The 24870-nt window shown below is 43.4% G+C and overlaps 1 protein-coding gene across 1 annotated transcript in view; it reads left to right on the top strand.

Moving 5' to 3' along the window:
* TGFBR1 (transforming growth factor beta receptor 1) overlaps nucleotides 1-24870 on the top strand; it is a 91012-nt gene that overhangs the window by 34213 nt on the left and 31929 nt on the right. The window contains exons 4-5 of the mRNA XM_073678389.1: nucleotides 9350-9580; nucleotides 10799-10966. Of these exons, the coding sequence (XP_073534490.1) occupies nucleotides 9350-9580; nucleotides 10799-10966 (399 nt within the window). The remainder of the gene's footprint in view (nucleotides 1-9349; nucleotides 9581-10798; nucleotides 10967-24870) is intronic.

The raw sequence follows: 24870 nt of genomic DNA on the forward strand, positions 1-24870 counted from the left end.
GCCATCTGGCGAGTTCTTCATCACCAGCCTGTTGCAGCTTCTGGAGAAGGTTATAGGTCACAAGCGGGTCCACGGTGGAGGCCACCTGTGCAGCTGCCAACCCGACAGGATTGTCTCTTGGTTGGTAAGCTGCAGAGTTTGCAGTCTGGTCGGCCAGGTGATTTGCCTTTAGGCTGTGTGCCCATGATGCGTTTCTGCGGCGTTATTTACGCTGCAGAAACGCATTAAAATCACTTAAGAGGTCTGTCATGTATTCCGTGCACATGCTGTGGAAATTTCTGCTGCGGATTATCTTTGCAGAAAAATCCGCAGCACAAGCAATATAGGTGCGATTTCGCTGCGAAATCGCGCCCATTCTCTTGCATTAAACCGCAGCAAACCCGCATATATAATATCTATACATGCGCATTTGCTGTGGTTCAATGCGCGGATGGTACCCGGGTCGGGAGAGGAGACTGCTACTCCTGTCCTTCGACCGCTGCTCTGGCTGATCACAACGAGAGCAGTGTGGATGGGATAAGCAGCAGCCTGCTTCTCCCAGCCGGCGTGCCAGCGCTAGTTAAAAAAAATAAATAAATAAAAAAATTTAAGTATAAAATAAAAATCTTCATACTCACCTCTCCGGGGTCCTTCTGGGTGATGCTGTCCTGTCCAGCGTACACTGCGGGGCGCGGGCTTACAATGTGCTTACAGGACCTGCGGTGACGTTATTGATCACCTGATGGTCAGTGATGTCACCGATCAGCTGACGGTCACGTGACCATCAGCTGATTGCTGAAGCCGGCAATGCTGAGCATGGGAAAATTTACAAGAATTTTCCCACGCTCTCTAGCTCACCGGGGCTCATCAGCTGATCTTCATCTAATGAACCCCAGTGACCCCCCCCCCCCCCCCACCCCCTGCAGCACTGTATACTGATAGAGGTAATTTTACACCTCTGTCAGTATACAGTGCTGTATTCTACAGCTGTGACATCAGTGATTGCTGATGTCACAGCTGTAGAAATGATCCGGATCGTCGTGGGACATTCACCGCGGAGGCGAGTAATAAATGAAATTGTAGAACTGTGTCTGTTTTATTTCATTAAAATAATTTATTTTGGCCATGTCTTTTTTTTTTTTTTGAAAAAGCGCCGCTCACTTTACCTCGCTGTTAGTAATGGGGGCGTCTTATAGACACCCTCCATTACTAACCTGGGCTTCACGTCAGCTGCCGATACAAGGCTGACGTGTACCCCAACCCCATTACCCCCTGCCACCGCTACAGAGCTGGTGGAAGAGCGAGGCTAAGCGCCAGATTTCGCACATTTAAGGAAACACCATTTCTGGGACTGCTGAGGGGTGATATTAATAGCTGCGGAGGGTGCTGGTATTCATGGCCCCTTCCATGGCTATTAATATCAGCCTGCAGCTGTCTAGTTTAGCCTTTGCTGGCTAGATTTTATAGGGGGACCCCTCGTCAATTTTTTTCTGGGGTCCCCCTATAATCTAGCCAGTAAAGGCTAAACAAACAGCTGCGGGCTGATATTAATAGCCATGGAACATTGTTGGTTAATGACCCCTTCCGCAGCTACTAATATCAGCCCCCAGTCGTTGGCTTTCCCTCTGCTGGTTTAAAAACAAAACAAAAAAAACTGTAGCCTACGCCATTTTTTTTATTTTAGGCATTGTGCCCATAATTCAGACGTAGCACAGATTTAAACACAAATTTTTTTCTGCGTCCAAAACGTTGCATTCTATTGAACGCAGGTAAATCCACATCGGTTCACTGAACCATGAGGATTTACCGCATTCAATAAATTCTAGTCGTCAAATTTATGTTGTGGACTCTAGCGACTCCACGAGAAATTGACATTCTGCGGTCCTGTAAGACGCACTGTATGTCGTTGTCCACGTGTGATCTGCAGCCTCTGATGCACGCATAGTGGACGTGGGATTTCTAGAGATCCCATCCACTATAATGTAACATCTGGACGCTTCAGGTTTGACGCTGTATATACACGCAGCTTCAAACCTGCAGCGGCTCCTGATCATGGCCACATACCCAAACTCGCCCCCAGCGTATCAATTTCTGTAGTGGACATGCTAGTCTCCGCTGCAGATTTTGACCGATTGAACTGTTATTATACGCGGTATATTCAGATGTACTGACAACAAAAGTGCGGTATTAAAACACCACGTTTTGGATGCAACATAATTACGTTGTATCCAAATCTTTGTTAAGTGCTGATCAGGGAGGGGAGACGTAGTCGCTAATGAACCAGCTGTGAGATGTTAATTATGGTCAGAGAATTGTTTGCTTAGTGGCACATTCCCTGGCTAAAAAAAAAACGATCTCCCAGCAGCTGCATAAATTACATGAATAGAAATGCTAATGAACACTGGGTGAATGGGACTAGCTGACACCCAGCTCTTTTGTTTGGTCATGAAAAGGTCTGATTGACACCATGACATCACCAAAGTAAAGAAACCACACAGACAGTGTAAACACTTTATTTGAAATACAATAGACATGTTCTTTATTCATTTAAATGAACTAATATACTCACCCCAGCTCTTGGGTATTCCAAGGGCTTAAGCAATGTCCCACCAACTTTATTTAGCTCCAAAAATCATTCATAAGATGCTCAAAAACACTTAAAAAAATGCTTCAAAAAACGCATTTAAATCCGCATGCACTTTTTCTGCTAGGGAGAGGCAAAAAACGCTCAGGAAATTTCTGCTTCTAATCTGCATCGTGGGCACATACCCTTAGCTGTAGTTGAGTCCTCCTTTGCATGGCCTTTGACTTTCACCATGGCAACTTTCTCTGGTAAAGGTTGGTTCTCCATCAGGCGTTGGATGGATTTATCATTCTTGATGCCGCGAGGAAAGATAAAGCTCTCCATATAGGTCCATAGTCATGAAAGCATAGGGTATGTCTGTATAAATTGTGGCAGTCTGGTCTTTAGCATGTCTGCAGGCTTCTTCAAGGGCACAAAGTTCTGCTTCCTGGATGGACATGTGTGGGGGAAGCAATTCTGCTTTTATGGTTTCAAGTAGGGAAACAGCAGCATATCCATTGTATAACTGGCCATCCATCCACGCCTTATTGTGATCCATCCACAAAGAGATCATGATCTGGGATATTTATTGGGACAACATAACTGAAACCCCCGTGGGACATTATTTGTACAGTCATGTTCCTCTTGTGGCTTAACTAGCAGATCATCCACATTACCACTACTACCCCCTCTCCCCCCTCCAGAGGCAACAAGGTGGCTTGATTCAGAGTAGTGTAACGGCGAATGGTGATATGAGGAGGGCACATTCAATTCTGAGATGTCCCGCAGTACTGAGAGAGAATGTCAGTAACATCATGAGACTTAAACGGTGAGAGAGAAAGTTAAAGAAATTCCAGGAGACTTATACAGCAAGAGCTGCGCAGCTTTCATGACTTAGTGTGACATTGTTAAAATATACTTATCTCTGTATATTTTTTTATAGAGGACTTATCAGATGCGATTGTTGAAAGAATAGAATATATCACGATATTCTTATTAAAAAAAAAAAAAAAAATGTAGCCGTTTATTCTTGGATTGTCCATTTAAAAAGAATAATTGCAGTAGTTACATAAAATAGATAAAATAGTTACAAAGTGATTTGATTCATGAGTGTCCATCTTTTCCTGGATCCTGAATCGTAATTTTCATCTCCTTGTCAAGCACATGTCTGGATAGAGTACATGTGTTCGGGCCTTGTCAGCTGTTTCCCCAGCATTGGGATCCTAGGACTGAGCTGTGTAGTGAAGAATGGAAAGACACCAAACCCCCCTTCCTGTATGGGTTATATAGGCACTTCATAGCACCTATTCTTCTACTTATGGTACTAACTTACACTGAACTAAAAACACAAGAATAGCACATTGTGATGTCAGCTAAAAACTCTAGCACGATGGCTGATGCAATCTTATGCAATATATGGGTACAGAATTCAGAATAAAAATGAATATCCATAATTAATATTTAACAGACACTGACTCTCCCCCCTCCTTGCTGGATAAGTGGGAAGGAGAGGGGTTATCGCGCTCTCCTCTCCCTTCTGATCTCAGACTGCAGTTTGTGTGTCCAGGTTTTTCAAAATTATAGCATGTGAAATTTCTTTGTCCTTGCCTGCATCGGTAGTACATAAAAGGGGCTCTGGACCGGGTTTTTGCCTTATTCAGGGCATTTGTTGCTTCCACACCCTTGGCTACTTTGTGTAACATCCGGGTACTCTAGGTGGGACACTATTAGTGGCTCGTTAATCACAGGCTTTAAACCTTCAACAGAGGCACAAGACGGTTAACGGGGGTGAACTTTAGATGCGCTCTCATATACAAAGTCCTGCTATCTTTGCCAGAGCAGAGTATAATATTTTTCTACTTTTCTCCAATTTCTCTAACAAATGGCGTGGGAAACATTTCAGGGTCTGGCATTCTACTCATCATTGCCAGCATTTCAGTAGGATTTCTGGGATGCCACACACCCTCCTTGGGCTCTACAGTATCGGCTTCCTTAGACTGGGATGTGAGGGCTGGTGATTGCAGTCTGGGTGAGCGCTGCGGGCGAGCAGCAGGGGGGGTTAAGGTGAGCTGAGCTCCCTGACTGTCCTAGCGAGTCTTGCATGGCTGCAAAAGGCTTATGTATAACTACTGCGCCCATTTGGGTTGAGTCAGGGGAGGTGTTGGAGGGCAGGATCTGAAGGGGCGTTATTCCCATCCAGTGCAGGCATAATGTTCATTGGGGGCCTGGCGAAGACTTTATAGGGGTGTAGCACTTGGCGCACTGGCCAAGGGGGGGGCCACACTATGCAAATGGATTGTGGGGTGGTAACAAAAGATACAATTCTTACTTAGGAACCATTAAACCTCCTACTCCTATGTGCAAACAGGGGGCACCACATACACAACAGGTCTCCACCCAAACTGAATTCTGTTTCATACGTATACAACATGTCCATCCTTCATGGACAATGTACGGGGGTGGAGTCAAACTGGGAGCGGCCGGAGGATCAACACCATTTTTGGTACATACTTTAACATACAAAAAACTAATCAGTGTTCTTCTTCCTCCAACTCGCCTCTAGTTACAGATTTAGAGTTTTTCCACCACATCTCAAACTGGTCTAGTAAACCAGCATCATTTAAACAAGCTTGATATTCCTTTAATACTTTCCAGAAACCTTCATGAAATCTGCCACCAGTTGGACAACCAGACACCGAACAAAACCTATGCATTTTCTTTATTTTTTTTCTATTTCTTAACAAGAATACAGGGCTAGAGAGACAAACCTGCGGGGACTCATACCACACTCACTATGATTTTTCTACTCTATATGGTACCTCTACCGTGCTCAATCTGCTCCTTATTGAACAGATTACTACCCATCTTCTGTTTGTTTAAAAACAGGAATATAGGACTAGAGAGACAAGCCAGCGGGGACTCTTGCCACACACACTATGGCTTTCTACTCTGTCATTCCATGCCTGACTTATAGTCAGACGAAAACCATCAGCCCCTACGTCTAGGAGCCGGAACCATATGGGTTTCCTTAGCAATACAAGAAACTGCTGCCGACCATCACCAACGTCTGCTCCACCGGGTACAATCAACTAATCGCTACACTCCAACCCCCTGTACAATGACCAGTGAAATACCAAATCCCCACACTCCATACAAAACAGAAACTAAACACCATACACAAGGTCTCATCAGGGTTCTTTGTCTAACAATAATGGACCCACTTACTATTAACAGATCGAATGGTCTGCGACATACTTGCCCAACGCACACTGAAACCACCAAAACTGGGATAAATTCAGGTAGTGTAAGAATAAAGCATCTTGCCAATTGCTCCTACCCCCCCCCCCCCATTCCCCGTGCCATTCCTTGCTCGGCTATTAAATTGTAAGGACAGAGATACTACCTTATGCCTGCTAGGCAAAAAGGCTTCATTAAATAGAACAACTCCACAATCTTCATTTTTACAGATTATTCAGTGGCATTACAGAAGCCAAGCTCAATTTACGTACATAAAGAAGAAACTCAAAGACAGAGGCATCACCTACTCTGACTTATCCTGCTCCTCTTCTTATTGCCTTTGGAAACTTCACGATTTTCTTTGCCACCTCAGACGAGGCATTAAGAGTGGCTACAGCTACACCCTGGTCTGGAAAGATGTTGACTTTTAATATTTCGCTCTTCTGATACGAATACTAAATATTGTGACTTAAATGGGTCGTGCATACCGCATTTTAATCTGGAGGTCTGATCTCTTGCAACTAGAGATATAATCATACCTTTCACTTGGGTTAGTAATGGTATTCGCTGAAATGAGCGATACAAGGAATTCTTAGTCTCATTCCTTTTCTCAACTATGTTGCTTGTTGTTGGTTTTAAGTTAAGTGCTGCTAGGATGTCTTTTTTATATTTATTTTAATCATATGCCGAATCACGATCATAGTCTTTCTAAAATGGTATGGTTGGCCTGGAAGAAGTATCACAAATGGATATTATCCCCTTGCTTTTTCTTTTTGTTTTTATAGGTAATGTCATCACAATTGAAATGTATGACCTGGAATGTAAGAGGTATTAAATCTGCTCGAAAAAGGGTTAAGGTTTTTTCGCACATAGTTATCAACCACACATCTTGGCTTTGATAGAGACACACACCTCACTAGAGACTCAGCTAGACGGTTAAACAAACCATAGGTACAATGGTAAATGCATAACTTTAACACAAGTTACTAGAGAGGGGTCTTGCTTCTAATTCATAAGACCAGTAGATGGGAGATCAAGATGGCGCATAGGGATCCAGAAGGACTTTTTGTGTTTGTAAACTGCATGATAAATTCCAAAGCATATGTATTGTGTATATACAATCCACCTCCCGCTAATTTAACGATTATTCAAAACCATTATTGGATTCCAAATGCTTCTTTTTCCAATGCTTTATCAATTTCTCTTCTCCGTATGTCTTCCCTCCTCCTTCTGTTTCTTTCGGTAATCTCCGGCCACCTGGGTCACTGTGCATGCGCACTTGGGAACACGCACGTCACTAACTCCCATCAGACACCGGGAGGTGCGTCACGATCTCCATGCACTTCTTCCTCTTTAAAGCAGACACTTCTGCTTCAATGCCATACACCTCAACGTGCTAGGACACACCACTTTTACTTTACAAGCCCTTCTCAGATGAGCACTGACTGATATGTGACCAGAGAATCACCTATTACATGATTGTTATTCTTTGGATGGATCCTCCTTGTTATAAGATCACTTTTACTCATATTACCAGGAACGCACTTTTGCCAGCTTTTACTTTTTCATTTCATTCTTTGCATACAGTGGTCCCCTTTACCTGACTTCCCATCATTAAATAGGCTGTCTTATCAGCTTTAGTCTTTTACATCACAGAACTTCATTCACTTGATTAAAGTAACAGCCGCTTGAGAATCCTATTAATTCATACATGTATTGAACAATGCTGATGAACTACTACTACTATTAATTTTGTAATGTAGTTACATTATACTTACCTGGTGTATTTTGTTTAGACTGTCGTTATTTCCTTGTTTTTGATATATTTGTTCATGTTGTATTCTATACAGACAACCTTGATAAAGGCCGAATAGGCCGAAACTATGGCATTAGATCTGTTTTCACTGGTAGCCCTAATAAATAACTTTTTAAAAAACACTCCTGTATGATGAAAAAGCTATATTTTTGTTTGTTTTTTTTTAATTTACTTTTTCTGGGTTGTCACGAAATGGGTTAAATATGTCTGTTTTTATACATTGAACCACTGTTCCAGATGCAGCAATACCAAATGTGTACTTATTTTCCTTTTACATTTGTTTTTACCGTGTTTTTATTTGCGAAATATTTTTCCTTTTTTTTTTTTTTCATTGTTTCTCTTTTTTATTTTTTCATGTTTTTACAAACTTTATGTCACACTTTTTATTTTGTTACTTTATTCCCAAGTATGGGACGTAAACTTTCCCTGGCTTGATCACTGATCCAATATACTGTAATGCTTTTAAATTGCAGGACATTAGTGCTGTCAATCAGACTTGGGCAGAAAGCGTGTCAGGTCCTGTTTAAGGCTGGACCTTACAGGCCACCTTAACTGGGTGACCCCTGTGACCTTTTTTTTTTTTTGGCCCGGGGACACCATGGTGTCCCATCGGCATGAGTCGATTGCATTCACGTTGTACCGATCAAAGCAGCGAGGGAGCCTCCACTCTCTAAGCAGATTGATGACTCTGCCGCTATTGACAGCAGCATCAGAGGGGATCAGCCTTTAGCCGTGATTGTGGGCGTTACTGCAGGGTGTCAGCTATGGTGTATAGCTGACACCCACTGATTTTTCCGGCTCTCCATGTGAGCCGGCACGATTGTAACAACGCACATGTACAGCGGTTTTTGGCAACACACTTCCTGCTGCATGTTTAATCTGAGGAATTTCCTTGTTTGCCATATCTGCTCAGTTCTCTCAATGGTTGATTAAAATTGTAATTATATTTCTGTGCTCAAAACAAGTAACAGGTTTGTATACCGTATCTTTCGGACCATAAAACGCACCCCCCCCCCCCCCAAATTTGGGAGGAAAATGGTTGGTGCGTCTTATGGTCCAAATGCAACTTACCGGTGGTGGTGGAGCGGGATCGCAGGGCAGCGGCGGAAGAAGAGGTGAGGCGAGCCGGTATCTGGCTGGGGGCCAGGCCTGGCTGGGTACCGGGGCTGGTGTATTGCTGTGAGCGGAGTTTGCGGAGCAGAGTGAGCTGCTTCCGGTGGACGCGGCTATGTTCCTGGAGCTGTGCTCTACAGGAAAATGGCAGCCATTTTCCTGTAGAGCACATCTTAAGGAACGCGGCCACCGGAAGCCGCTCACTCTGCTCTGCAAACTCTGCTCACAGCAATACACCAGCCCTGGTGCCCAGCCCCCGGCCAGATACCGGCTCGCCTCGCCTCTTGTTCCGGCACCAACACCCCAGGCCCCCGCACACCAGGCCCCCAGCGCCAGGCCACCAGGTACCAGCATGCCTCCCCTTCCGCTGGCTTCCTGAAGGACGCTGCCTCCTGTGACCCTCGCGCCCCCCCCCAACAGGTAAGATACCTATTCAGACTATAAGACGGACCCCCATCTTATAAAAAAAATATTTTTTTTCCTATTTTCCACCCTAAAATTCGGGGTGTGTCTTATGGTGCGGTACATCTTTATAGTCCGAAAAATACTGTACTTCCTGCATAGTTATATGACCGAATAAAGGACAGCTCTGTTATTTCAAAAGCTGGTTTGTAATGTGACATTGATTTTTGTATTGCCAGGTCTCCCATTACTTGTGCAAAGAACTATTGCCCGAACAATAGTTTTGCAAGAGAGCATTGGAAAAGGTCGCTTTGGAGAAGTATGGCGTGGAAAGTGGAGAGGTGAAGAAGTAGCAGTGAAAATTTTTTCCTCAAGAGAAGAGCGCTCATGGTTCCGCGAAGCAGAAATCTACCAAACTGTGATGCTACGTCATGAAAATATCCTCGGCTTTATTGCGGCAGACAACAAAGGTCTGTAAACTTTGCTATATATAATAAAGGAATAGCTGAATGGCCAAGAAGTGTTTAAAGGGGCTTAGTCTGAACAGTCATTCCGTGCTGACAAAGTGCCGCCGCTCGGTGCTTCACTGAGGAGCCAATCATTTAAATACAACCTCCCCACTTATTTAATTGACAACTGTGACTTCATAGAGCCAGTGAAGAGCCGAGATAGAGGGAGACCAAGCGGGTAGGAAGTTGTCTTTAAATTATTGTCCCCGCCATGAAGCACTGAGCGCCTGTACTTGGTTTCAGCAGTAATTCTGTGCTTACAGTCCCTTTAAGCTGTTCTCTATTGCATGTGTACAACCAGCTTTGAATCCACATATTGTGTTATCATAGGTGATAATTACTTTCCTTTAGACAGACCGGGCAAAAAGTAAACCTCCCAAAACAAAACAAAAAAATAATTATATATAAAACAAATCATTATATAATTTTTTTGTTTTGAAGGTGTACTTTTTGCCTGATCTGTCTAAAGGAAAGTAATTATCACCTATGATAGCACAATATGTGGACGGAAAGCTGGTTGTACACATGCAATAGACGGCTTAACACTTGTTCACCTGTCCACTATAACTTTATTCCCTTTTACACCTTGTTATATGCTGCTATTATTTATTTGAGTGTATGTTTTCAATAGAGAAATTGGAGAAGGCGTCTATATCATATCTCCCAGAGAATAAAAACTTCCTGATCCTGATCTCCCCTTCACCCCTACACATTAGGTTGTTGTCCAATCCAATGCATATCTCTGTGTATGGACCATTTAAATTTAATGTGTATTGGAGGCCTTTAGATTACAGGGTACTCGGCAATTGTTAGCAGTCGATTAGTGATGGCCAGTGTGCTAGGCAAAGAGTGCATGTGGATCTGGCCGGCTTAAGTACACCTGTGCTCCTTTGATGTTGCAGAGGCGAAGTTCCCTCTGGGTGCAGCACTGGAGAGGACACAGTTTGGACCAGTGGTGTACCTTTGTCACTGAGCCAAAATGTCAATTGGTTTGGTGTTCTTCTGCTCAACAATATGGGACAAACTTTTAAAAAAATGCAATATTTATAAATAAAATAGTTTTGGCTTATTCCAAGGAATAAACAGTTACTACAAAAATGATCTTGGAAAATGTGTTCAGATGAGAATAATCGTTTAATATGATAAGACTTCTTCTTGATACTGAATTTGTTTTTCCAGATAATGGAACGTGGACTCAACTTTGGCTGGTCTCGGATTATCACGAGCATGGCTCGCTTTTTGATTACTTAAACAGGTACACAGTGACTGTGGAAGGAATGCTAAAGCTCTCATTATCTACAGCAAGCGGCTTGGCTCATCTTCACATGGAGATAGTTGGGACACAAGGTATGGCTAGACAAAACACCTTGTAAAGAAAGTCTAAGTAATAAGAAAGATGTTTTTGCAATCTTTGTGTGGATTATTCTTTTTTGGTAATGTTCAACCCCTGAGTGACAGAGCTAAAGATTTGTCAAAGCCAAATACGAGGAAGTATCAAAAACAGAGCAGCTTTATTTAAATCATGGCATACCAGAAAGAAACAAAAACTGCAGCATCAAAGATGAGAAACGCGTAAAAAGCACGCTCAAAAATGCATGTAATTTTAATTTTTGCAGTAATGGTGCAGAAAATCTGCATCATCAAAAGCTCATCATGAGAACATAGCCTTGAAAACTGCACCCCTCAAAGTATTCAAAACTTCTGTCAAGAAGGTTAATCTTTTTAGGTGCTTCAGTAGAATTAATACAAAAAAATGAAAACCTATTTTCCTCTAAATTGTTGTTTTAGCCCCAAATGTATATTTTTTTGCAATGCATAATAACCGAAGATGGACTCCACAATTTCTCCCAAACATGACACAATCCCATATGTTAGAAACTACTGTTTAGGACATGGTAGGACTCAAAAGTTGTGTGTATTTGGAACAGATTCACATTTACGGAGTTCCCTGTGGTGCTAGAATAACAGAAGACTCCCATGCTTGCTTCTATTTTGAAAATTAGTTTCTATGAGGCTTAAGTGCCTGAGCGTTTTTGCATCTCCTTGGCAGAAAAAAACACATGCGGATTTTGCTTGCGTTTTTATTGCCAGGGACAAGTGCAAGTGAAGTGTTTTGATCATGCGATTTCGCATGCAGATTGTGAAGCGCTTTCCAAGCGATTTTAGTATCACTTGGAAAGTGCTTGCAACCGGCATGGATTTATATAGTGTGACCAAGTTATAGTAAAAGAATGGTAAAAAATAAATATACTCGCCTTCCAATGGCCCCGGTTTCCTCCGGTGCGTCTGGTCTGCTGGGCGGCTCGCGGTGGTCTAAAAGGACCTCCCATGACGTCATTTAGTCATGTGACAAGTCACACGACCGCCGATGTCAGCGGTCGCTTGACCAATCACATTACTAAATGACATCATGGCAGGTCCTTTTAGACCATCGCGAGCTGCCAGGCCGCCAGGACACATCACTATGGAGACCGGTGGCCATCAGAAGGTGAGTATAATGTATATTTTTTATTTAATTCCTTTTTTTTTTTTTTTTTATTACAGGTACTATGGTACCCTGGTCTGGAGGAGAGTCTCCTCTTCTCCAAACCCAGGTACCATCTGCACATTGAATCGCTTAATATCCGCATGTGCACATGTAGTCATGCTGATATTAAGCGATTCAATGGTGGCGAAAACGCAGCGATTACGCAAAATAATTGTTAGTGCTGCGGATTTTTCCGCAATGATAATCCGCAGCGGTAATTTCCGCAGCATGTGCACAACACATGCGGATTATCGATGAGGAACATTGCAGACCTTCTACCAAGCGTTTTAAGTGTTTCTGCGGCGGAATTGCCGCTGCGGAAACGCTTAAAAAACACATAGTGGACACACAGCTTAACGTATTTACCTAGAGGGGTAGTAAGTGTTATGATATCATCTTTTTTTTCTTTTTTTTTTTTTTTTTTTTTTTTTTTTTTTTTTTTTTAGTTAATTCAACGCAAGTTTAAAAAATTATTATTTTACCTTTTATTTTGTACAATTAAGCCACTTAGTATTCTTTTTTTTTTTTTGTGTATTCTGAGAAAAACACATCAAATTTTCATTAGATTGGCTCTTCTGTGTTCCAAAGTCTTAGTATCTAGAAAGACCCCAATGTGATTATTGGATACACGGCTGTGCCTAAACTAGAAATACCGTGTGGTTTTTATGGAAGAATTGATTAAATTTCTGGCCCTACTATAAGATTACAAGGGTATGTGAGCAGTAAAATCCTACCAGGATTTAAAGCTGCTAAATGGAGTCTTGCCCCTAAAAATGCATTTTCTGTATATCTAACTTCTGTCTTGTTAGCATAGCTGGTAACCATTTTTGTAGCGTGTGTGGGAATGTATAAGCTGTACTGTTTTTTCAAGTATGGAGACAAATGTTTCCAACTTTGGGGAAAATCTGAGTTTGCTCCTAAGATGAAGGAACACTAGTACGACTGTCATGCCCATTGCACTATACACTAATATAGATTGGAAAAAAAGCTTTGTGTGGCAAAAAATGCTAATTTTATGTGTGTTTAAGTCCTGTAATTGTATTTTTTGGCCTCAATTTTCAAGAACATTTATGGGAGTTCGCATTCAGAAGTATACTGATGTGGGTGTATGGACATGAATTTGTCTGTATAATAACATTTGGGATGACCAACGCCTGCAATTTTCTAAAAAATCTATATTAAAATAATCATAAGGAGTAAAACATTATACTGATTAAAAATATGCTATTACCTCTCCCATAAGAATTCCTCATCACTCAGACACTGTAACAGAAAATAAGAAAAATAATTTTAGTTTCTGACAAGAGAATCTATTAAACACTTTAGTGTCATTCTTAACCCCTTTACCCCCAAGGTGGTTTGCAATTTAATGACGGGCCAATTTTTACAATTCTGACCACTGTCACTTTATGAGGTAATTACTCTGGAACGCTTCAACGGATTCCTCTGATTCTGAGATTTTTTTCCGTGACATATTGTACTTCATGATCGTGGTAAAATGTATTCAATATGACTTGCGTTAATTTGTGGAAAAAAAAACGGAAATTTGGTGAAAATTTTGCAATTTTCAAAATTTTAATTTTCATGCCCTTAAATCAGAGATGTGTCACACAAAATAGTTAACATTTCCCACATGTCTACTTTACATCAGCACCATTTTGGAACCAACATTTTTTTTTTATTAGGGAGCTATAAGGGTTAAAAGTTGACCAGCGATTTCTCATTTTTCCAACAAAATTTACAAAACCATCTTTTTAGAGACCACATCACATTTGAAGTCACTTTGAGGGGTCTTTGACAGAAAATACCCTAAAGTGACACCATTCTAAAAACTGCACCTCTCAAGGTGCTCAAAACCACATTGAAGAACTTTATTAACCCTTCAGGTGCTTCTCAGGAATTTTTGGAATGTGGAAGAAAAAAATGAACATTTAACTTTTTTCACAAAAATATTACTTTAGACCCTATTTTTTTTTCATTTTCGCAGGAGTAACAAGAAAAAATGGACCCCAAAATTTGTTGTGCAACTTCCCCTAAGCATGCAGTTACCCCTTACATGGGGAAAAAACACTGTTTGGGCGCATGGCAGGGTTCGGAAGGGAAGGAGCGCCATTTGACTTTTTGAATGTAAAATTTGCGTGAATTATTAGCGGACGCCATGTTGCGTTTGGGGAGCCACTAAACAGTGGAAACCCCCCAAGTGACACCATTTTGGAAACTAGACTCCTCGGGGAACTTATCTAGATGTGTGGTGAGCACCTTGAACCTCCAGGTGCTTCACAGAAGTTTAGAACATTGAGCCATAAAAATACAATTTTCACACTTTTCCCACAAAAATGTTTTTCTGCCTCCAATTTTGCATTTTCTTGAGGGTAACAGGAGAAATTGCACAATGCACTTTGTTGTGCAATTCCTCCTGAGCACGCCGATACCCCCATATGTGGGGGAAAACCACTGTTTGGGCGCACGGCTGGGTTCAGAAGGGAAGGAGCACCATTTGACTTTTTCCCCTCACCCATGACAGCACACCTTGAGAGTGGGATCCGCCCCACCAAGGACAGGAAACCGTCTGAAATAAAAGGGCGGTACCTCTCCCTCGCTTCAGTTGGTTTCTTGTCCTTGATGGGAACCTGTCTGAAGATGTCCATACTTACCTGGGCCTGTTCCGGTGTGGAAGAGCGGGCACCAGTCTGTGCACTGGGTTCCAGAAGCGCTGTCCGCGGTTCTCTGGAGCAGTGTCCGAGCATGCGCAGGCGGAGAGGAGGGCTCCGGCTCTCCGCAGACCGCTGCGCTGTCCTCTCCCTGCCGCAAGCTCCTGGCTGGCCGCACGCCGGGAGCAGCATCTTCCGGGTGTGATGCGCCTGACGGCGCGGCGCACGCTGGGAGAGGTGTGCCCAATGACGTCGGAGGGCGGCACCCGGATCCAACATGGCGGCACTTGCCGGACGGCTTTTTCAAACCTCGGCCGGCGGGTGTCAGGAGGGGGGAGGACACAAGAACCGGAGGAGGTTCCGGGTGTGCCCTATTTAAGGTGGAGGAGTTGTCCTGATCAAACGCTTCCTACAATCATGCTTGTGGTATAGCAGCTATGGCAGACCAGGACAGCCAGGAGCAGCAGTAGCTGACCCCTCAATCTCAACAACGCCAGCGGAAGAAGCAGACGGACGCCTCTCACACAGACAACCGCTCCTGCAACCGTAGCGGCAGCAGGAGAAGTAAGGTGTCGGACGCTTCAGGGCCATCCAGAAGGGCTTCAACTTATGTCCTGCCACAGCCTCCAAATCCGGTACCCTTTTGTAACCTCAGGGGTGAGTGATCTTCGTTAATGTCACTTAATGGTAATGGAAAGTTATGTGCTTCATTCCTTAGGAACCTAAGAGTAGCGCCAAACAGAAGCACAGGGTTTGCGCCTTATTCCAAGTCCCCCTTTCCATAGATTGGCAGAAACCGCTTTGTGCTAGCTGTATTAACCAAACCATAGCGGAGAACACCCCGGATTTTGTTTCCCTATTGAGGGTACTGACAAGTTGGTCAGAGCGGTCAGATCTACCATGGGGTTGAGGGAGGAGAAGGCAGCCAGAGGAAAATAAGAGACGCTCCTTTCCAGTGAATCCTAAAATTCAGACCCTTATAGACCGGGAATGGAGGAAGCCTGAGAAATCGGGAGTGTTGCCCTCATCCTCTAAAAGAAGGTACCCCTTCGAGGATAGTGCCTCTGGGTCCTGGGTAAAATTCCTAAAGTTGACGGGTCTGTTGCCCCATCAACCAAAAAATCATTCCTACCCCTGGAAGATTCGGGAGTCTAAAGGATGCTCTAGATAAGAAGGCAGATTCCTTCCTGCTTCACATCTGGGAAGCGGCAGCAGGGGACCTGAAACCAGCAGTAGCAGGCACTTGTGTCGCTAGGTCACTCATGGTGTGGCTTCAACAATTAAAAGACCAGCTCAAGGATAAAAAGATACCCAGAGAGAAAATCCTCTCCAATCTACCTTTACTACAAGCAGTGTCCGCTTTCCTTGCCGACTCCTCAGCAGATTCGGTTAAACTCGCTGCCATGTCTACTAACTTATCTAATGCTGCTAGACGAGCCCTGTGGCTCAAGGGTTGCCCAGGAGACCTGCAGTCTAAACATAAACTATGTTCCCTTCCTTGTGATGGTAAACTCTCTTGTTTGGCCAAAAACTGGACGAGCTTTTGGAGAAGGCTGGCGACAGGAAGAGAGGTTTCCCAGGGTTGACGGGGAACACAAAAAGGTCCTACTTTCGGAGGAAAAGATTTCACCGGGGTCGCCCTCCAGGAGAAAGGAAAAGATGGGAGCCCAGATCTAATAAAAAAGACTCTGGTTACATGTTTGGGGGGCCATCCTCCCGTACCAAAAAATCTCCCCAATAACGCAGGGCTAGAGGTCGGGGGAAGTCTTTGTCATTTTATCCCAGCTTGGGAAGCCATTACTTCAAATCCCTGGGTGTTGAGTATCATAAAGAATGGCCTAAAGATACGCTTCAGTCAAGTCCCTCACTGAACCTTCATGATCACCTCCAGGAGGAAGTCCAGGGAGGAGCAGATAGCCCTAGAGTCGGAGGTGCTAGATTTAGTCAACAAGCAGGTCCTTCACGAAGTTCCAAATTCACATTGGGGAAGGGGATTTTATTCCCCCCTATTTTGTGATTAAAAAAAAACCCAAATGGGTCCTTAAGAACCATTATCAACCTCAAAAGTCTAAATCAGTTGATAGAGAACCAAACTTTCAAGATGGAATCAGTGAACTTGGCAGTAAAACTCCTACACCACCATTATTTCATGGCAGTTATCGACCTAAAAGATGACTATTATCACGTCCCAATCCATCCAGACTACCAGAACTACCTAAGGGTAGCTCTATTCATCCAAGGGAAATTGAGACCTTTCCAATTTACTGCCCTACCTTTTGGACTCTCGATAGCTCCGAGAGTGTTTACAAAGGTTATCGCGGAGGTGACAGCTTTTCTCCGAATCAAAAACGTGGTGATTTGTTCCCTACTTGGACGACTTTCTGGTAATGGGGAAATCGGAGGACCTCTCAACTTTTTAGAGGTCAGGACAGCCTTACATCAGCTAGGATGGTTGATAAATATTCAAGAATCTAAACTATCCCCCTCAAGCACTCAGATCTTTCTAGGCTTGACCCTAAATTCCCAACTCCAATCCTGCTTCCTCCCGCAAGACAAGCTTTGCAAAATAATCAGCTTGGTCTCAAGGGCCATAAAGTCTCCAGTAATGTCCCTGAGAGGAGCAATGTCCCTACTGGGCTCCATGACTTACTGTCTCCCGGCAGTCAAATGGGCCCAAAGTCATATGAGGCTTCTTCAGTGGGAGGTCCTGTCAGCGCAAAAATCCTTCAACGGACATTTAGAAAAAAGACTATCTCTTTCCTTGGAGACAGTAGACTCCCTCTCCTGGTGGATAGACAGGGAGAATCTGACCTCCAGTCTTGCAGTGGTCCAGACCAGTCGACCATTCAATTACAACAGATGCAAGTGGCACCGGCTGGGGGGGGGTCATCTAGCAGATCTCTCGGTTCAGGGGCTCTGGCTACGTCACGAAATAGAGACCTCATCGAACCTAAAAGAGCTTTTGGCAGTGGAGAAATCCCTGATAGGCTTCCTTCCCCACATACAGGGTTGCCATGTCCAGATCAGGTCCGACAATCGGATGACAGTGGCTTATATAAATCACCAGGGAGGAACAAGATCATGCTCCCTGATGGTAGTGGCATACAGAATCCTGCAACTAGCAGAACAACATCTCCCATCCCTCAGTGCTCTTTACATCTGGGGGGTAGAAAATTCAAGGGCAGATTTCCTCAGTCGCCACACTTTAAGACAAGGAGAGTGGACACTAAACCCGATAGTCTTCCAACAGATTATCCAACTATGGGGGTCACCGGTCATAGTTTTGTTCGCCACCAGGACGAACAGGAAGGTGGAGAGATTCTGTTCACTAGATCCAACAGAGTATCCCTATGCTGTAGACGCTCTCCAGATACGCTGGAAGTTCAGGAAGGCCTACTCTTTTCCACCGATGGTAATGGCCCCGGCAGTTGTGAGGAAAATTCGGGAGGAGGGGGCAAGAATAATTCTGATAGCCCCCATTTGGCCAAAAAGACTCTGGTTCTCCCTGCTTCGCCTAATGTCGATCTCGGATTCCTGGGTCCTGTCGGACAGGCCGGACCTTCTCGTACAGGGGTCGATGTTCCATGCACAAGCCAAAGGTTTCCATCTGGCAGCTTGGAATTTGAGAGGTTGTTACTGAGCAATAGGGAGTTTTCACTAGGCCTAGTTTCCACCCTATAACCACTAAGATTTATACCAGAATCTGGGGAAAATTCTTGGATTTTATAGACTCCCCGTTGTCGGATAAACCTCCAATTAAAGATGTCCTAGAATTTTTACAGAAGGGACGTGACCTGGGATTAGCTACGGGAACACTTAAAGTTCAGGTGTCCGCTCTATAATTGCAACCTGGCAGGGAACATGTGGGTCTCTAGATTCATTAAATCCTGTTCCAGAGCTAAGCCAGTTCGGGCTCGGAGTTCCTCCCTGGGACCTGAGTTTTGTTTTAAACGCACTCTCTGGCGACCCATTTGAACCCCTGCAGGTTATCTCTCCAAAGTTCCTCACCCTCAAAACCATTCTCATAGTGGCCCTAACGTCTGCGCGTAGGGTGAGTGACCTGCAGGCCCTTTCTGTTGATCCCCCATACACCCAAATTCATACGTACAGATCCAGCATACCTTCCGAAAGTAGTTTCCAGATTCCACTGTAATCAAGAGATTGAGCTTCCCTCATTCTGCAGTAACCCAAACACCCCAGGGAGGTTAGATTCCACAATCCTAGATGTTAGAAGGGCTTTACTACAGCACATATACATGACTAGTCAGTGGAGGAAGGACAACTCCTTGTTTCTGGCCTTTCAGGGGAGTAGGAAAGGTCATGGGGTGTCAAAGGGAACTATTTCTAGGTGGCTTAGGTAGGCCATTTGTCTAGCTTACATATCTACAGGTGTTCCGGCATCGGACGGTATTAAAGCTCATTCCACCAGAGCTGTAGCGACCTCCTGGGCAGAGAGAGCAGACGTCTCAGTTGACCAGATATGTAAAGCTGCTACTTGGTCTGTACCATCCACCTTCTATCGGTTGGATCTATCCTCCTCTGACCTTACCTTTGGGAGAAGTGTACTTCAGGCGGTGGTCCCCCCCGTCTTTCTCACACCCTGGTGAGCACTTTACGTTTTGGGTGATTATACAGTACAGACCAAAAGTTTGGACACACCTTCTCATTTTAAAGATTTTTCTGTATTTTCATGACTATGAAAATGGTACATTCACACTGAAGACATCAAAACTATGAATTAACACATGTGGAATTATATACTTAACAAAAAAGTGTGAAACAACTGAAAATATGTCTTTATATTCTAGGTTCTTCAAAGTAGCCACCTTTTTGCTTTGATGACTGCTTTGCACACTCTTGGCATTCTCTTGATGAGCTTCAAGAGGTAGTCACCGGAAATGGTCTTCCAACAATCTTGAAGGAGTTCCCAGAGATGCTTAGCACTTGTTGGCCCTTTTGCCTTCACTCTGCGGTCCAGCTCACCCCAAACCATCTCGATTGGGTTCAGGTCTGGTGACTGTGGAGGCCAGGTCATCTGACGTAGCACCCCATCACTCTCCTTCTTGGTCAAATAGCCCTTACACAGCCTGGAGGTGTGTTTGGGGTCATTGTCCTGTTGAAAAATAAATGATGGTCCAACTAAACGCAAACCGGATGGAATAGCATGCCGCTGCAAGATGCTGTGGTAGCCATGCTGGTTCAGTATGCCTTCAATTTTGAATAAATCCCCAACATTGTCACCAGCAAAGCACCCCCACACCATCACACCTCCTCCTCCATACTTCACGGTGGGAACCAGGCATGTAGAGTCCATCCGTTCACCTTTTCTGCATCGCACAAAGACACGGTGGTTGGAACTAAAGATCTAAAATTTGGACTCATCAGACCAAAGCACAGATTTCCACTGGTCTAATGTCCATTCCTTGTGTTCTTTAGCCCAAACAAGTCTCTTCTGCTTGTTGCCTGTCCTTAGCGGTGGTTTCTTAGCAGCTATTTTACCATGAATGCCTGCTGCACAAAGTCTCCTCTTAACAGTTGTTGTATAGATGTGTCTGCTGCTAGAACTCTGTGTGGCATTGACCTGGTCTCTAATCTGAGCTGCTGTTAACCTGCGATTTCTGAGGCTGGTGACTCGGATAAACTTATCATCAGAAGCTGAGGTGACTCTTTGTTTTCCTTTCCTGGGGCGGTCCTCATGTGAGCAAGTTTCTTTGTAGCGCTTGATAGTTTTTGCAACTGCACTTGGGGACACTTTCAAAGTTTTCCCAATTTTTCGCACTGACTGACCTTCATTTCTTATAGTAATGATGGCCACTCGTTTTTCTTTACTTAGCTGCTTTTTTCTTGCCATAATACAAATTCTAACAGTCTATTCAGCTGTGTATCCACCAGACTTCTGCACAACACAACTGATGGTCCCAACCCCATTTTTAAGACAAGAAATCCCACTTATTAAACCTGACAGGGCACACCTGTGAAGTGAAAACCATTTCCGGTGACTACCTCTTGAAGCTCATCAAGAGAATGCCAAGAGCGTGCAAAGCAGTCATCAAAGCAAAAGGTGGCTACTTTGAAGAACCTGACATATTTTCAGTTGTTTCACACTTTTTTGTTAAGTATATAATTCCACATGTGTTAATTCATAGTTTTGATGCCTTCAGTGTGAATGTACAATTTTCATAGTCATGAAAATACAGAAAAATCTTTAAATGAGAAGGTGTCCAAACTTTTGGTCTGTACTATATCGCTCTATCCTCGGGTGCTCCCTCCCTATTAGCAAAGGAATCCTCTATCGTCTCATGTGCTGTCACTGGTGAGATGAAAAATTATAATTACTTACTGGTAATTCGATTTTCTTGAAACCCATGACAGCACCTTAATTTTACCTCCTGGGTTTTGGTTGATGATGGTTCTCAATCTTCTCTTACAATGAAGAATGGGCTTCAGCGAATTAATAAATAATATTGATGCTAAATTTGTTGACTCTTATTTGACTCCTAGGAAACCACATTGATGGAGGAAGTAGGAGCTGCCTTTTTATTTTGTGCTCAGGGCTTCCTGTCCAGTAATAAAGGCGGATCCCACTCTCTCGTATGCTGTCATGGGTTTCCGAAAAATTAAATTACCTGGTAAGTAATTATTTTTTGTTCATTCTGTGTCTGAAAAATCTGAATAAAAAGCGATCAAAAAATATTATGTACCCCAAAATAGTACCCAAAAAAATCTGCAATTCGTCCCACAAAAAATAAGCCCTCATACTGCTCTGTTCCCCAGAAAATAAAGTTACTGCTCTCAGAATATGGCGACAAAAAAACCTAAAACCTACTTTTTATAAAAAAAAAAAAAAAAAACATTTTTACTGATTTGATGGCAGCAAAACCTAAAAACACCCGCTCTAAAGCTGGTATCGCTGTAATCTCATCGACCCGAAGAAGAAATCCTCATCACTTATACTGCATGGTGAACCACGAAAAAAAATCGAACTATTCTGGTACTCTATTTGTTCATTCTGCCTCCCAAAAAATCGGAACTAGGCTCGGCTCACAAATATACTGCGCTCACCGCTGAGCACGGGTTTCCGTGTAAATTCTCCAAAACCACAATTCAGATAAAACCCCGGATGGAACCACTCGCTTAGATGGCAGATGGAGTCACTATGGCCTGGTCTCGGTTACGGCGGTGTCCCATCATTTTAGGCGTATTTTTAGTGCACAAGTGGGGACGACCACAGATTTCTGCATGCCTAAAAAGATGGATACCACCGGAGCAGATGTCAAACTGAGCCCAAAGTGTCTCCATCTGCCTCATTATGGTGGGTGGTTCCGTCGGGGGTTTCGTCTGAATCGCATTTTTGTGGGATTTACACGGAAACCCGACGTAAGTGCTCAGCATAGAACACAAGAATGTGATCCAGCCTTATTCTGGAAGCGTCAAAAAGTATTATGTACCCCAGAGTGTTACCAATAAAAGATTTAATTTATCCCACACAAAACCATCCCGCACTCAGGTTCATCATCTGTCACTGGAACTATAGGGGGTTCCCACGTTACTGGTAAAACAAACTCTGGATAAGTAACATGGCTCCCGCCCTGTCAAATATAATCAAGTAAATTCTGCACTCCCAGGACCAGATGCCTCCCTCCTTCTGAGCCCCACTGTGCCTGAACCGCAGTAAGCTGTGTGGAGAGTTGGCTCTATGGTAGGTGCAGATTCACACAGGGATGCAGTTCGTTGGTGCAAGCAAAAAGGCGGTTTATTCCACATCCATAAATCGGTCAGGGTAACAATTAACAGCCTTTTTCAGGTATAAATGAACAAAACTCAAAAACAAGTCCATCAAGCACGGCCTCAGCTGTTTACATGCAAGTGCTTTTCCTTGAACTCAGCAGGGTCTGAGCTGCCAATGCAAGACTTCCTCACCTTGCAAAACCCCACTGACAGACTGAGACAGGCGCAGCGGTCTTAAATCAGACTTTCCAAGACCTGGACTGGAGATAAGTGAGCAGCCGATCCCACCCAGCTCTCTCAGCTGCTCGTGAAACCTGGCCCTATAATCCATGCCCATTATACACTTCTCAGCACTGTGTGCTGGAGCCTGCTTTTCTGAGTCTTGCATCACCAAGGCTTGGCACCTTGGGGACACATACCTCCTGTCCACGACCTGTCCGGCTGCAACCTTACAGCGACCACGTTTGGTATTATTGAATTGGGGAGAGAACACTTAACAATTTACGTGGTACGTATCTCCAGAAGCACAAGCTGGTCACTATGTATGGGGGCTCTACACTCTATGGGGGCTCAATGTATGGGCACCAAACTGGCATATTTTACAATTCTCCACAATAAAACATGGCATGGTTAAAAAATAATCACTACATCCGTAGATTGAGAGGTGTAATTTCAGCAATGGAGTCACTTTTGGGGTTTTCCTGCTGTTCTGGTACCTTTTATGGCCCCCCAAATGTCGCCCACAAACTATTCTACCAAAATCTGTGCTCCAAAAGCCAACTAGCGCTCCTTCCTTCTCGGCCCTGATCTGAGGTCTAACAGTAACTTCTGACGATATAAGGGGCATCACGCGTTCGGGAGAAATTAGGCAATAAATTATGGGGTCGAGTTTCACCCATTAACGCTTGTGTACCTGATTTAAAATTGCAGCAAATACAATAATTACATTTTTACCACTAAGATGTCATATTTCCATGTCTCAATGTTATACCTTTCTGTGAGGCAACTATGGGTTCAAAATACTCACTACACCTCTAGATGCATTCCTTAGGCAGTGGCGTTTCCAATATGGGGTCACCTGGGCGAGTTTATGCTGTTCTGGCACCTCACGGGCTCCGCTAATGAAGCCCACCACCTATTCAAACGTTCTAAAAGCCAAGTAGCACTCCCCATCCGATCCCTCCATGTGCTCAAACAGTAGTGTACAACCACATATGGGGTACTGCCACATTCGGAAGAAATCGCATAACAAATTGTGGGGTCCAATTTTTCCCATTACCCCTTATATAAATTATAAATTTGGTGCTATAACAGTATTTTAGTGGAAAAAAATTTTTTTTTGTTCTCACATCTAAATGTTATAAAGTTTTGTAAATCACCTTTAGGTTAAAAATACGCCATACTCCCCTAGATGAATTCCTTGATAGGTCTAGTTTCCAAAATGGGGTCACTTGTGGGGGGGGGGTTCTACTGTTTTCACATGTCAGGGTCTTTCCAAATGTGCCATGGCATTTACAATTTATTCCACACAAATAGTGCTCTTTCCTTTCCTAGCCTGGTCATGTGGCCAAACAGAAGTGTGTTGTTTTTTTTTACCACATATGGCTTATCGCTTTCAGCAGAAATTTCGGTTTAGTTTTTCACCTATTATCCATCATGAAAATTACAAATTTGGAGCTAACATACTTTTGTGAAAAATTTAACCTTTTCCATGTCACTACCTAATCTTATCAAATTCTGTGTAGTACCTGTATTTTTAAAATGTTCACTATACCCTTGGATAAAATCCTTGAGGGGTGTAGTTTGCAAAATGGGGTCCCTTGTGGGGGTTTCCACTGTTGAGACGCATTAGGGGCTCTCCAAATGCAACATGGCGTCCACTCTCTATTTCAACCATTTTTATACAAAAAAAAATATCAAACGTCACTAGTTCCCTTCCAAGCTTTGTCGTGCACCCAAACAATAGTTTTCCCCTACATACGGGGTATCTGCATACTCCAGTGAAATTGCACAACAAATTTTGAGGTCCATTTTATCCTGTTAACCTTGTGAAAATAAAAAACTTGGGCTGAAGTAAAATTTTTGTTTAAAAAAAAAAGTAAAATGTTCATTTTTTTTTTCCTTCCACATTGCTTTAGTTCCTGTGACGCACCTGAAGGGTTAATAAACTTCTTGCATGTGGTTTTGTGGACTTTGAGGGGTGCAGTTTTTAAAATGGTGGCACTTTTGGGTATTTTCTGTCGTAGACTGTCACATTCTTAAAATTATGTGGTCCGTAAAAAAAATGGTTTTGTAAACTTGTTGGAAAAATGAGAAATCGCTGGTCGACTTTTACCCCGAACAAA

Source organism: Phyllobates terribilis, unplaced genomic scaffold, assembly GCF_046119375.1.
Source record: "Phyllobates terribilis strain yellow unplaced genomic scaffold, ASM4611937v1 Scaffold_4__5_contigs__length_816908805, whole genome shotgun sequence".
Taxonomy (NCBI): Eukaryota; Metazoa; Chordata; class Amphibia; order Anura; family Dendrobatidae; genus Phyllobates; species Phyllobates terribilis.